Source organism: Raphanus sativus, chromosome 5 (genome assembly GCF_000801105.2).
Source record: "Raphanus sativus cultivar WK10039 chromosome 5, ASM80110v3, whole genome shotgun sequence".
NCBI classification, from domain to species: domain Eukaryota; kingdom Viridiplantae; phylum Streptophyta; class Magnoliopsida; order Brassicales; family Brassicaceae; genus Raphanus; species Raphanus sativus.
In genome coordinates this window covers 31,667,432-31,679,896 of record NC_079515.1, presented here as the reverse complement: position 1 = coordinate 31,679,896, position 12,465 = coordinate 31,667,432, and the positions used below count along the sequence as shown (strand labels likewise).

The following is a 12,465-nucleotide window of genomic DNA, read 5'->3' as shown; positions in this document are numbered from 1 at the left end:
ATATGAGACGGGTTGAATAACAATAATTAATTTATATAATAATTTCGAAAATATAAAAATAAAATTAATTTTAAAAAATACAAAAAATTAAAATTAAATTTGTATTATAATTTAAAGTTTTAAAATATAAGTAAAATTGATATGAGACGGATATATAAAGAAATTATCAAAATTTCATAAAATAACGTTCATGTAATTTTAGTTTAATTATATATAGTTTAAATTTTTTTTATCAAAACAAATACATATGTATAAGATTTTTAATTTTCAGTAAATAAGTTTTTGAATACAAATTAATCATGTACTTTAAAGTTCGGATCAAAATTTAATAATAAATTATTGTTATATATAATAAAAAAATTATAACAAACACTTTAAAACTTACAATTTAAGTCAAATAATTTTACATAATGGGTTATCCATCGATTCAACCGATAAGGCGGTAACCGAGTCCAAAGTTTTAGCAGTTTTTTTGCAGGTTTTATAGAATTTTTAAACAATGAATTTTTTTTGTAAAACTAACTAGATTATATATAGGATCGCCGGTTTTGCGGGTTTAACCGCTGGTCCGGATCTGATTTTAAAACACCGAAAACGTTTCATGTGTAAGCTTTTAAATAAAAATATAAAACAAAAATACAAGTTTGTTTGTTTTGAAAATAATTCCGCGCTTTGAAAGCACGGATCAAAATCTAGTACTTAATTAAAAATAGATCCAATGGCAAAATAAGTAATATTCCTAAGTATATTGAGGGTAAAAGATAACAATGATCCTGTTTTAATAAATTAGATTTTATTTTTTTACTGAAAATTAAACTTTGAAACATAAGCACAGTTATGTGATGTTTTACCTGAAATGAATATAATTAATAAAAAGAAAATATTATTGAGAAGAAGAGGAAACCAAATCTAAACTAAGAGAAAACAGCTAGAAACATTTAGAATTAGGAGTAAATATGAACTGTATAGATTTTTTTTGATCAATGGAAGAACTGATCTACACCAGAAGAAGAAAGGATGAAGAATAAAGTAAAACTACAAAATGTATGCAGAAAACAGTTATACAGAACGTGATCTTTATTTCTTGTTACAATAACAAAAGACTTATTCTTGGGTTCACCCCCTAGGTGAACCTTTAGGTTCACCAACCAATAGGATTCAAGTATTTTTTATTTAATATATTTTTAAAAAATAAACAAAATCTTCTTAAATTATATTATGTTTTTAAAATAAATAGCTAAAAATAAACAAAAACAGTAATAATTGAAAAAAAAAGATTTTTTAATTTTTAAAACTATGATTCATCCAAGGGTTTAGGGTTTCCCAAGGGTTTAGGGTTTAGTATTTAGGGTTTAGGGTTTAGTATTTTGGGTTTAGAGTTTTTATTAAAAAAAAATTTTGCAACTACAACTATTTTTATTTATTTTTAGCTATTTATTTGAAAACATAATATAATTTAACAATATTTTATTTACTTTTTAAAAAAATATTAAATATAAAATACTTGAATCCTATTGGTTGGTGAATTTAAAGGTACACCCTAGGGGGTGAACCCAAGAATAACTCATAACAAAACGTGATCTTTACTTGAGTTATTCTTGGGTTCACCCCCTAGGGTGAACCTTTAGGTTCACCAACCAATAGCATTGTGTTATTTTAGATTTAATATCTTTTATAAAAGGAAATAAAGTAAATGCAAGTTATATTATGTTTTTTAAATATAGAAAAAATTGTAATTGATAAAAAAACGAATTTTTAAAAATAAATTTAATCTATCTTATTAAATCAGAAACATTACAACTTCTTCTAGGTAGATTTTAAAGGTGGACCTTATATATTTAAATTAAATGTCTCATTCTTTATATATTATACGTACTATAGTCTAACTTTGCATTGATGTATTTCCTTAAATACAATTCTTCTTTTTGTTCATATTCCATATATGATTTTCACATTTATTACATGTCGATTTAAATAAGATAGATACTAAAAATACTAAAAATATTAATCGTTTTAGAATTACCTTATACAATTCATTTTAAATTGATCAGTATACTTTCATTGGCCATATTGATTTTATTAGTACGAATAACACTAAGTAGATAAGTCACAGACACATATATAAAGATATGACTATTCTTTAACTACGTTGGGCCTAATCTACTTTCTAAAACAAATAACACATAGCTTTATATATTGTATAGAATATAGTAATATTGTATAGTATTATACTTATACAATAATACTAAAAACAAACCAAACTGAAATATAATATATATCGAAAATGCTTTGAACCATTACACACAAAATATATTAGACCCCAGAGATAAAATTTACTTTGAAATTATGTAATAGTTATTTTAAAAAATTAAATTTCGTAATGTACAAAAAAACATAAGTTTTATAGAAAATTTTGTGTTACAATAGAAAGACACAACTCGCGCTTGCAAAGTGTTATTTTTACATAAATACAGATTTGATATTGTTCTTTAAACACAAAATTGAATTATACAAACTCGATACTACTTAAAACTAAATAATATAGAATACATTTTAAAAATAAAACCCGTGCGGGTGCGCATGGCCTTTGCGAAAATCGTAGATATGTTTATATAATATATTTATATATTATGTTACACATATTTTCATATAAATAATACCCCATTGTAAGTTTTATATGATAAATGTTGAAAATACAAAATATATAGCACTATATATTTTAAATAATATATATTAAAAAATCTACTTCACGTTATCATAAAATTTAAAAATCAAATTTAGTAATTAAACACATTACTTATTTAAACACATTAGTACACATTATTATTTATCAAAATTTTATATTAATACACATTGCAATCATGTATAACATTTAGTAAATTTAGTAGAAACAAAGATAAAAAAAAAAAATTGACTTCCGCTCGGTAGAGCGGGTCATGATCTAGTAACTTTTAAACCGTAAAAAAAAATACTAAACCCTAAACCCTAAATCCTAAATCCTAAACCCTAAACCCTTGGGTAAATCCTAAACCCTTGGATAAATCTTAATCTCTAAATTATAAACACTAGACACTAAATCTTAAAACACTAAACTCTAAACCATAAACCCTAAATCCTAAACCCTAAACCCTAAACCCTTGGATAAATTTTAATTTCTAAATTATAAACACTAGACACTAAATGTTAAAACACTAAACCATTAATACTAAACCCTAAACCTTAAATCCCTAAACCCTTGTGTAAATTCTAAATCCTTGGATAAATCATAAATTCTTGGACTTATAACTTGTAGTTCATCTGAAGGTTTAGAGTTTAATGTTTAAAATTTAGGGGTTAGAGTTTTGTATTTTGTTGACAGTGTTAAAAATATTTTAATTTTTTTTACAACTACTATTTATTTTTATTTATTTTTATCCTTTTTATTTTAAAAACATAATATAACTTAGTAATTATTTTATTTCCTTTTATAAAAGATACTAAATCTAAAATAAGACAATGCTATTGGTTGGTGAACCTAAAGGTTCACCCTAGAGGGTGAACCTAAGAAAAAGTCTCTTTACTTTGTGTGGATGATGTGAGAAAATTTAGGGATCTAGGTTTTTATAAATCATTTTTATACGTGGAGTTTGTAGTGGAGTTTCGAAATCATTTTTAATCAATATTATTTGTTTTTTTTTTTGCAAAGTAATTGTTTTGCGAAGTGTTAAATTTTGATTAGTTAGGTGATATGTGATTTAGTATATAAGGAGTGTGCTTTTAGATCAAAAATTAATCATACAAAATTAATTAAATTTTTGGTATTTATAACTGGTCGGTGTATCTATTCTGGTTTAGAGGATACTCAAATTCGATTCTACTTATCTCCTTCAGTTCACTGTTATATTCTGGTTTCCCATGGTCCTATATATCAGACTAATTTGGTACACTTAGACTGATATGTTTACTGTTGACGTTGGGTACCAAGTCAATAATCAGCTCAACCAAGAGGTTTAATAGAATCCTCACTTTGGATTTGCTTAGCTCAATCTAGGATTAAAAAAATAGCTTGAGTTATTTGATGAATTTAATCAAATCAATAACAAGGAACAAGAAAAACTCTCTCTATATTATAGATACAGTACTTCAAAACTATTTTTGATAATGTATCAAAGCAATGTTTAATATAAACCTATAATATAAACCTAGCGCAATTCGAATCTTGCCCATAATATATCACATGTTTCTTAGGACAATAATGAGAAAATATGAACTCAGCGAGTCAGCCCATTAGTTTCAAGTAGACTAAAACACCCACAAGCTAAAAACACATTTTGAGTGGCCTAATGCTGATATCTGATTACATGAGTCATGACTAAACCTATAGTTCAATTTCATTTAGCCAACTAGATTAGTGTCGACCGCAAGTTCAGTGACATCAACTAAGTACATCAACGAAAATGAACATCACAATTCTTATATTGCCCAGCCAAAACTGCCATTTCATTTCTTAACGTATTCTCCTCTCTCCTCCCTCTATCGTCTACAATCTACATTATTTGTTCTTATCATTATTGTTAAGCAGTGTTGGTTGGTCGTCTATAAGTGTCACTCTTCCCTATCCCTGAGGCTGACTCTGACCAAGTCTCTGTCTCTCTAATTCTGCCATCTCTGACCCAATTCAGACATCTTTCCCTTTCCTTTGGCCACCCATCAATTCAAGTTTTTTCACTTATCTACCCCATAACTATATATGCAGTTTATTTGTCATTTTTAATTTCAAATTTTAGATTTTTTCTTTCAAAGATTTCGATTAAACTGTTTAATTTTGTATATATTCTGACATTAGTTCAAAATATTTCATCATTTTGTACTGTTTTGAGTTCGACTTTTACTAAAAAAAATTGCAGCTACTTAATTATTAAAGCTATAAACAGCTCCACTATGTTAAGGTATGGACCTACTACACTCATGAGGGAGAAAGTAAAAGTTGTACATAAACATTTTGGAAAGAAATGGTTTTAACCCGTAAATATCTTGGAACTATTAACACAAAAAGACAAAGCTGAGTGGGGAAAATGGCCCTTATTCACTGTTTATGAGAAAAAAATAAGGAAAAGTGTTTTCATTGTTTTTGTTTATTACAAAAATAGTTCTATGCAAATGCAACTAGTTAGTAGCATGTGGACCATCATCGCAAGATAATATTTGAAAAGGAACAAAAAATGTTAGAGAAATTTACTTTAAAGACAGAGAAGAAGAAACTGTAAAAGCTTACCAATTGAAAAAGTAGTGAGCATCCGTGTGTAAACTTTGACACGTCTAATCAAATTATTCCCACCTAATCTTATAAAAGACAAGAGCATCATCTGTAGAGTTTCTTAAAATGTGTTTTTCAATATTTAAGTATTAATATTTTAAAACAGATTAATTATACAATTTTAATTTAGATATGAAAATGTCCATTAATGTTTGTCGTTACTCCAAATCTATGCTTGATGAACACATCATCTTAGAAGAATTAGGAATATCTTTATTTTCTGTAACCAATTAGGAATATATTGTATTTCAACATATAATAAAATTAATAAAAAGAGGAATATGATTGTATGTTTTGCTATTGCTCCAATCAATTTTACACAACAAACAAAACAAAATGCCAAAGAGAGTGACAGGAGAGAACATTAGGGTTTAAGAGAGGGTTGTAATACCTCAGATGCTCTTAAACATATTTGTAGTTCAAAACATTTTTATTTCTTATCTTCATCAAATAATAAATTTAAGAAGAAGAATCAAAGAAGCAAGTTCAAGCACCAACCAGCTTTAAAGCATCTATTATCTCCCTACCTAAAAAGGAAAGTTAAAAAAAAAAAAAATCGTTTACTTTCTTCTTTGCCCAAGAGTTTAGAGTTTGATTGTGTTTGAATCTTGCAACACACCAATCCTGTTTCAGATAAGTTTGATCTGATCATAAGAAGAAGAAGGGGAGACTTAACTATGGCAACTTATTACAAAAGTAATGGCTCAAGTGACATTTATTCCAGACCAAATGCATCCGAGTTTGTCCCTGAAAACGCAATGATCTACACGAATCCTTCGGTTTCTTACTTTCCCGGAGAAGCTAACAATGTCTCAGCTCCAAAAGAGATTCAAGTACTGTCTAGTTTTTTCGGTGGAGGAGCTTCACAAGTGGTGGAGATTCAAGATTCTGGTTCTTGGAGAGATCAAGAAGACAATGACAGGACCTGCTTCCCGGTGATGATGCGTCCCACCACGGGACAGGGACTCTCCCTTGGCCTCAGCTCTCAGACTGAGACATCGAGAGGCGGTAACAATGAGTACGCAACACAAGTTGTTTCGGGCTTTCATAACTCAAAGTATCTCAAGGCTGCTCAAGAGCTTCTGGATGAAGCTGTTAATGTTAAGAAAGCTTTGAAGCAGTTTCAGCCAGAGGGAGACAAGATTGAAGAACACAGAGAGAAGAATCTTCAAGAATCAAGCATGAACCCTGACTTACCTCCGTCAGAGAGACAAGAACTGCAGAACAAACTTTCTAAACTCTTATCTATATTAGACGAGGTAATCACATACTCTTTGCTATCTTCTTGATAATGTGTGTTGATTTTGTTTTGTGACTTTTATCTAAAAAAGGTGGACAGAAGATACAAGCAGTATTACCATCAGATGCAGATAGTGGTGTCATCTTTCGATGTAATAGCCGGATACGGAGCAGCGAAGCCATACACGGCCCTTGCGCTTCAGACGATCTCAAGGCATTTCCGTTGCCTAAGGGATGCAATATCAGGACAAATCTTGGTGATAAGGAGAAGTTTAGGTGGGGAAGTAGATGGACTAGGAGGAGGAGGAGTTGGTATAAGTAGGTTAAGGAACGTTGATCAACAGGTAAGGCAACAGAGAGCGTTGCAGAGGTTAGGCGTGATGCAACCACCTCACGCTTGGAGGCCTCAACGCGGTCTACCTGATTCCTCTGTTTTGATACTCCGTGCTTGGCTCTTTGAGCATTTCCTCCACCCGTAACTCTTCTTTTACTATATACTACACTCGTTGAGTTTGTTGTTGATTCATTGTCTCTGAACAGTTTTTGTTTTGAAAACCGTGAACTTAGTTATCCAAAGGATTCGGACAAGATCATGCTAGCTAGACAAACAGGGTTGAGCAGAGGCCAGGTATTGTAATGTCTTTTTCTCTCATTCAAATGCTTTTTTAATTTGTTGTGTTCATTCTTTTTTTTTGGATGATTGTTGAAAGGTGTCGAACTGGTTTATAAACGCACGTGTGCGTCTCTGGAAACCGATGGTGGAGGAGATGTACAAGGAAGAGTTCACAGACGCATTGGAGGAGAATGCTACCACCTTGTCTTCTGTAAACAACAGACCAGAAACCACCGAGTCTCAAGAACAGCATCAACTCGTGTCTAGTTCCAGCAACGGTGGTGGTGACGACCGGTTCATGATGGTCACCGAAATGACAAGAAATGGTAGTGGTGGGATGTCTTTAACATTAGGCATTCCGGACACACGCGGCAACGACGTACCTATGTCCGGCGACAGCTACGAGAACAGCATCCAGGGAACCAGTTTCCAGTATTTAAACTCAGGCAACGGCCAGCACCGACTTGGCTCGGCACAATTCTTGCAGGATTTTGTAGCTTGATGAAAAATACAATAGAGAGGGTGTAGTAATAATTATATTCTTTTTGTGAAAGTAAACCATCAGATGGAATTAACGAGGACAACTAGCATATCATAAGGCCAAAGGTTTTCACATCAAAAGAACAATAGAAGCTCACTACTTAATGAAACAAAACCACAAGCACGTCCAAAAGATTCAACAATCTTTCACAAAAACCAAAAGGACCCTACCCGAAGTTATCTTATTGACAGGTTTCTAAAACATAAGCATGTCCAAAGCCACAAGAACAAGTTTCCATCAGTAAATTTTCTTCGGTTTACCTGAATAAAAGGAGCATTGAGTAAGTTATATATTACAAACAGAGAGAGAGAAGATGATGACTTTATGTTTAAATCTGGTCTCAACTCTGATGTTACCTTTTGTAGAGAACTCTTATATCTTCTCGTAAGGCAGGACTTTCAAGGAACATATCACCAGCATCATCCACATCGATTGTCTCTACCTCAAAGTTACGGTATCCACAGTACTCATTCCACTCGAACCACATCTTTGAGATGACTTCCTTTTTGAAGCAAGTGTTGTGATCCTCTTCCTCAGGTGATGACCCAGCTATCAATCTGTACGCATGCACTTTCTTCGTCTGTCCTGGTCTAAAAGCTCTCCCTATCGCTTGGCGTGTCACTGAAGGGTTTAGAGGAACATCCAGAATCAGTATCCGAGATGCTCCAACTAGAGAGATACCTTCTCCACAGGCCCTTATCGAACCGAAGAACACTTTGGCGTCTGGCGAATTGTTGAACCTTTCCATAGACAACTCACGCTGCTCAGAGCTGGATTCTCCTGTGAGAACAAAGACTTCTTTCCCTAGCTTCCATCCTTTAGCTAGACCAGCTAGTCTTTCAAGAAACTTCAGAGGCACGAGATACTGGCTGAAAACCAAGAGCTTCTCCCCTGCTGAGTCACACAGGTCTATCAAGTTTAGGAAGAACTTTGCTTTCACGCCTTCATCCACATCTAGCTTCTCTAGCATTTCGTCCATAGTTGAATCAGATACACTATCAGTCTTACTATCAGTCTTTTCAGAGAAAGCGTTCAGCCTCGGATGAAGGTAAATTGCACTCCCCACAGCCGAAACCTTGAATTTTCTCTTCTCACGCCTCAACTTCTTCACTTCAGTCAACTGCCTTGGAGACAGATTGAGAACCACAGTGAAATCATCAAGCCCAGGAAGCTCATCTAAGAAGTCTCCTTTGTAGTAGTGAAGCACCTTCTTTGTCATCTCCCTCAAATCCTGGATCATGTTAATTTTCATCTTGAAATCCTCGCACTTCTGCAGCGTGTGCTCCACAATTTCGTTGAAAGCCGAAGACACGTCTGAATTGCCTCCCAGATGAGACCTGACAGCGGAGATAGGGGCACGACTCAGGATCCTTTTAACAATAGACTTGGAGGTATCCAACTTGAGGAACTTTGGTCGAACGAGGTTCAGAATGTTGAAAACCTCCTTCACGTGGTTCTGATAAAGCGTTCCTGAGAGGACAACTTTCCTTGGTGTTTGGACTTGGGCAAGGGACTGCAATACATTTGTGTCCTCGTTTCTTGGAGTGTGTCCTTCATCCAAGATGAGGATCGAAGGTACTTTCAGCAATATCTCCTGGCAAGAATGTGAGTCGGTGCTTGTATCATCACAGACAATAGTTGAGAACTGCTTGTAGCCCAGAAACAAGATACTCTTCTTCTCCATCCACTGTTTCAAAATGGCCAGCTGTTGTGCACGGTTTTCTGCTTTAGCGCTGTAGAAGTCAAGCAGTGGAATGTCTTCGACCTGCCATCTCACAAACTCTCTTTTCCAGGTAGACAAAATCCCCTTTGGAAGCACAACCAATGGCTTGGCCTGAGGATACTTTGCCAGGAAGCTCTGCATGAAACTGATGATCATGAAGGTTTTTCCAGAACCTGGAGCATGAGCCATGATACAGCCACCAGGCTCATCTGCTACTAAGTTGCTGCAAAGGAATTGGAACCCTTCAATTTGATGAGGCTTCATCTTGTTAGCATGCGTCGGATGAGCAGAAAGTCCACCTATCATCAGCCCTTCTTCAGATAACTTAATCTCAAAATCTGATTCCCCAAACTTTTTAACCCGACTTTCAGAAGCATATGTTCTCGTGCTTCTTTTCGCCTACAACAAAACAAGTCGTTAGATGTAATATAAATAGAGCACAACTGAGTATGAAGAAACATACTTTTCCATCAAAGGAGAGAATAGCATAGTGTAAGAAGAAAGAGACTTACTTTACTGAAGTTCACATCAATAATGTCTAAGATGCTTTTGTCAATAACTCCGCAAACACGGCAAACATAACCCATGTCGTCCTTTAGTATAAAGGAGTGCTCACAGTCTTCCACTTCATCGGTCTTTGATTCATTACGTGAAGTCTCTGCATCCTACACGTTTATATGATCTCAATGAACAACCATAATATACAAAAAGACTAAAACAAAAGGAGCTTCACAACTACTAACTATATCAGATGCAACAAAATGAAAAAAGCACTAGAAACACTGCAATGATTTACCTTGGAACACACTATCGACATTGCCATTTCGTTCCAGATATTACCAAGATCCTCATCTGCTGCTTCAGACTCATCACCACTTTCATCATCTTCAACGCCCACATAGACACCCTTATCGTTGACAACACCATTTTCAATGGCAATGACCTTTTCTCTCCTCGCTTGTCCCACGCAGACATCTCTGTCAATAGCCATACCATTTTCTATAGCAAGTAGGTTGCCTCTACTACTTTGTCCCTCCTGCGAAAATTACAAAAACCAGAAAATTTCAAAACAGAGGCAAACATCCGAACTTGTAATAACCTTCATAGCTTGAAACTAAGAACTTACCACCAAGGCCGTAATGGCACAAGACATGTCCTTTCCCTTCCCCAAAACAACCTCCTCAAAAGCGAACTGCGGCGTCACAGGCACCACATCGCCTTGACTCTTCTGATGCTGCACAAGACTCGACTGAAACGGATACTTAGGCTTCTCAACACCCTCATCATCATCATCATCAGAATCAAGAATAACAATCTCAGTGGAAGGAACCACACAGAGAGCCTTCTTAGAAGCATCAGTATCATCACCATCCAAGTCAATAACACAATCCAAAGCCAGCTGATTCTCCAAACTCACAAGCTCTCCTTGGCCACCATCCTCTGCTGCTGCTCCAAACACAGAATGGGCCAGCGACGGATATAACCAGATGCAACGCTTGACCAGCTCCATCCTCAGGTTAGCCACCTCTTCCAGCTCTTTGGTAACGCTCCCGAACTTACCACCGTCTAGAGCCTCGAGCATGTTGCTGACAGCAAAGGGTTGAGAAAAGTCTGTGACTTTAGATGAGTTTCTGACCCGCTTTGTTGCTTCGGAGCCACCGAGACAGAGTCGTCCGTCATCAGCCTTCCTTTTGCGGTGACCTGTCATCAAATCAAAACGAAACCCTAAAAATCACAATCAAACCATACATGCATTCGTGGAATCGGAGAGAGGGGAGACATTATACCGTTAACGGGAGGTTGGAGAATCTGCATGAGAAGGAAGGAAGTAACAAACTGAACCTTTTTTTTTCCTCCGTCGCCTCTCTTCTTTACTCTCCGATCAATTTGCTGGCGAGTTTATTTTATTTTTGACCATTTTAATTAGAGCTAAAAATATGAGAGGTTAGGTTTATTAATCGATTAACCGGTCCAATAAACAGTTTTGACTTTTGAGCCCATTATTTGAGTCATCGATTAACCGGTCCAGTAAAATGGTTAAATTGTTCCTTTTTTTTTGACAACGGTTAAATTGTTCCTATTTGAGTCATCTTGCTTATTTTCAAAAATTTATAAATTTAATAAAATAATATCAAGTATATATAATCAGTTATAAGTATTTATTAATATTTAAATATTAATATTTCAATTTTTTTGAGTTGGTAAACTTAGATATCTAAATTATGAATATTTATATTCACATACTTAGTTTTAGATAGTTATTTAACTAATTGGTTATCAAATTTTGTTTGTTGTCGCTTGATTAACGGAAAAAATAAGCTATATGATGAACTGAAATTCATTTGAGGAACAGGATCAACTGGAGAATGACTTGCTTTGTTCCATTGATAATTTGATATATGAATACTTAATAAATTTATACATAATATTACATAATGATCCAATAAGAAAATTACATAATATTCACAATGCTAAATATACTCCGAAAGATATGATCCAAATTTTTTTGGTTTATTCTCCAATACTAATGACTGACAGATTTTAGGGGATCAAAAATAATCATACAACAAGAAAAAAGGGAAAATTACGTAGATACAATAAAACCTCAGATTCAGAGAGATCAATCAGTTAGGACTTAGGGGAGTCCCTACTGCTACATAAAAGATTCAGAAATTTTTTTATGATTTTTTCATAAAGAAACAAAATCTTTATTGTTAGCAAATAGTAAAATACACAATTTTCTTGATTTCCATCATTCTGTTTCCCTACAGACAGTCTTTACTGGAGGGTCGGCCCAGGACCGGTCCGGATTAATATGGCGCCTAAAGCAAATCTAAAACATAATGCCCCATAAATATAACTACAATTTTTTTACTACTTTTAATATATAATCAAAATATATGTTACTAAAGCTTCATCTGTTTTAGACGAAAAAAAAAATTTCTCGCAAAACCATTGATCAATTTTGAATAACCATTAGTTTCAAATTTTTTTTTTTGAATAACCACATTTTAGATGGTTTGCATTCCACTGATAATTCATTTGATTGATTC

The 12,465-nt window shown here is 33.9% G+C and overlaps 2 protein-coding genes across 3 annotated transcripts; one reads left to right on the top strand and one right to left on the bottom strand.

Annotated features, from left to right (window-relative positions):
* The first annotated feature begins 5,617 nt into the window (after window positions 1–5,617).
* LOC108862655 (BEL1-like homeodomain protein 7) lies at window positions 5,618–7,738 on the top strand. The gene is made up of 4 exons (XM_018636861.2): window positions 5,618–6,555; window positions 6,628–7,010; window positions 7,103–7,163; window positions 7,246–7,738. The coding sequence occupies exons 1-4, from the start codon at window positions 5,974–5,976 to the stop codon at window positions 7,648–7,650; spliced, it is 1,431 nt and encodes a 476-aa protein (XP_018492363.1). The 5' UTR covers window positions 5,618–5,973; the 3' UTR covers window positions 7,651–7,738.
* LOC108862654 (protein CHROMATIN REMODELING 35) lies at window positions 7,715–11,347 on the bottom strand. Of its 2 annotated transcripts, XM_018636859.2 has the most exons (6): window positions 11,200–11,347; window positions 10,539–11,113; window positions 10,209–10,448; window positions 9,925–10,077; window positions 8,046–9,811; window positions 7,715–7,949 (listed from the first exon to the last, which is right to left on the bottom strand). In XM_018636859.2, the coding sequence occupies exons 1-6, from the start codon at window positions 11,225–11,227 to the stop codon at window positions 7,946–7,948; spliced, it is 2,766 nt and encodes a 921-aa protein (XP_018492361.1). In that variant the 5' UTR covers window positions 11,228–11,347; the 3' UTR covers window positions 7,715–7,945. The 2 variants fall into 2 exon arrangements, with proteins under 2 accessions (XP_018492361.1, XP_056866626.1); XM_057010646.1 differs by lacking the exon at window positions 7,715–7,949 and having other exon boundaries at window positions 8,042–9,811.
* Between the last annotated feature and the right edge of the window lie 1,118 nt (window positions 11,348–12,465).

Excerpts from the sequence above, each read along its gene's own strand:
- LOC108862655 (XM_018636861.2), top strand. The coding sequence starts at position 5,974 with ATGGCAACTTATTACAAAAGTAATGGCTCAAGTGACATTTATTCCAGA. Across the intron at positions 7,011-7,102 it reads TTTGAGCATTTCCTCCACCC|TTATCCAAAGGATTCGGACA; the intron begins GTAACTCTTCTT and ends CCGTGAACTTAG. Across the intron at positions 7,164-7,245 it reads CAGGGTTGAGCAGAGGCCAG|GTGTCGAACTGGTTTATAAA; the intron begins GTATTGTAATGT and ends GATTGTTGAAAG.
- LOC108862654 (XM_018636859.2), bottom strand. The coding sequence starts at position 11,227 with ATGCAGATTCTCCAACCTCCCGTTAACG. Across the intron at positions 10,449-10,538 it reads GTGCCATTACGGCCTTGGTG|GAGGGACAAAGTAGTAGAGG; the intron begins GTAAGTTCTTAG and ends TAATTTTCGCAG. Across the intron at positions 10,078-10,208 it reads TGTCGATAGTGTGTTCCAAG|GATGCAGAGACTTCACGTAA; the intron begins GTAAATCATTGC and ends ATAAACGTGTAG.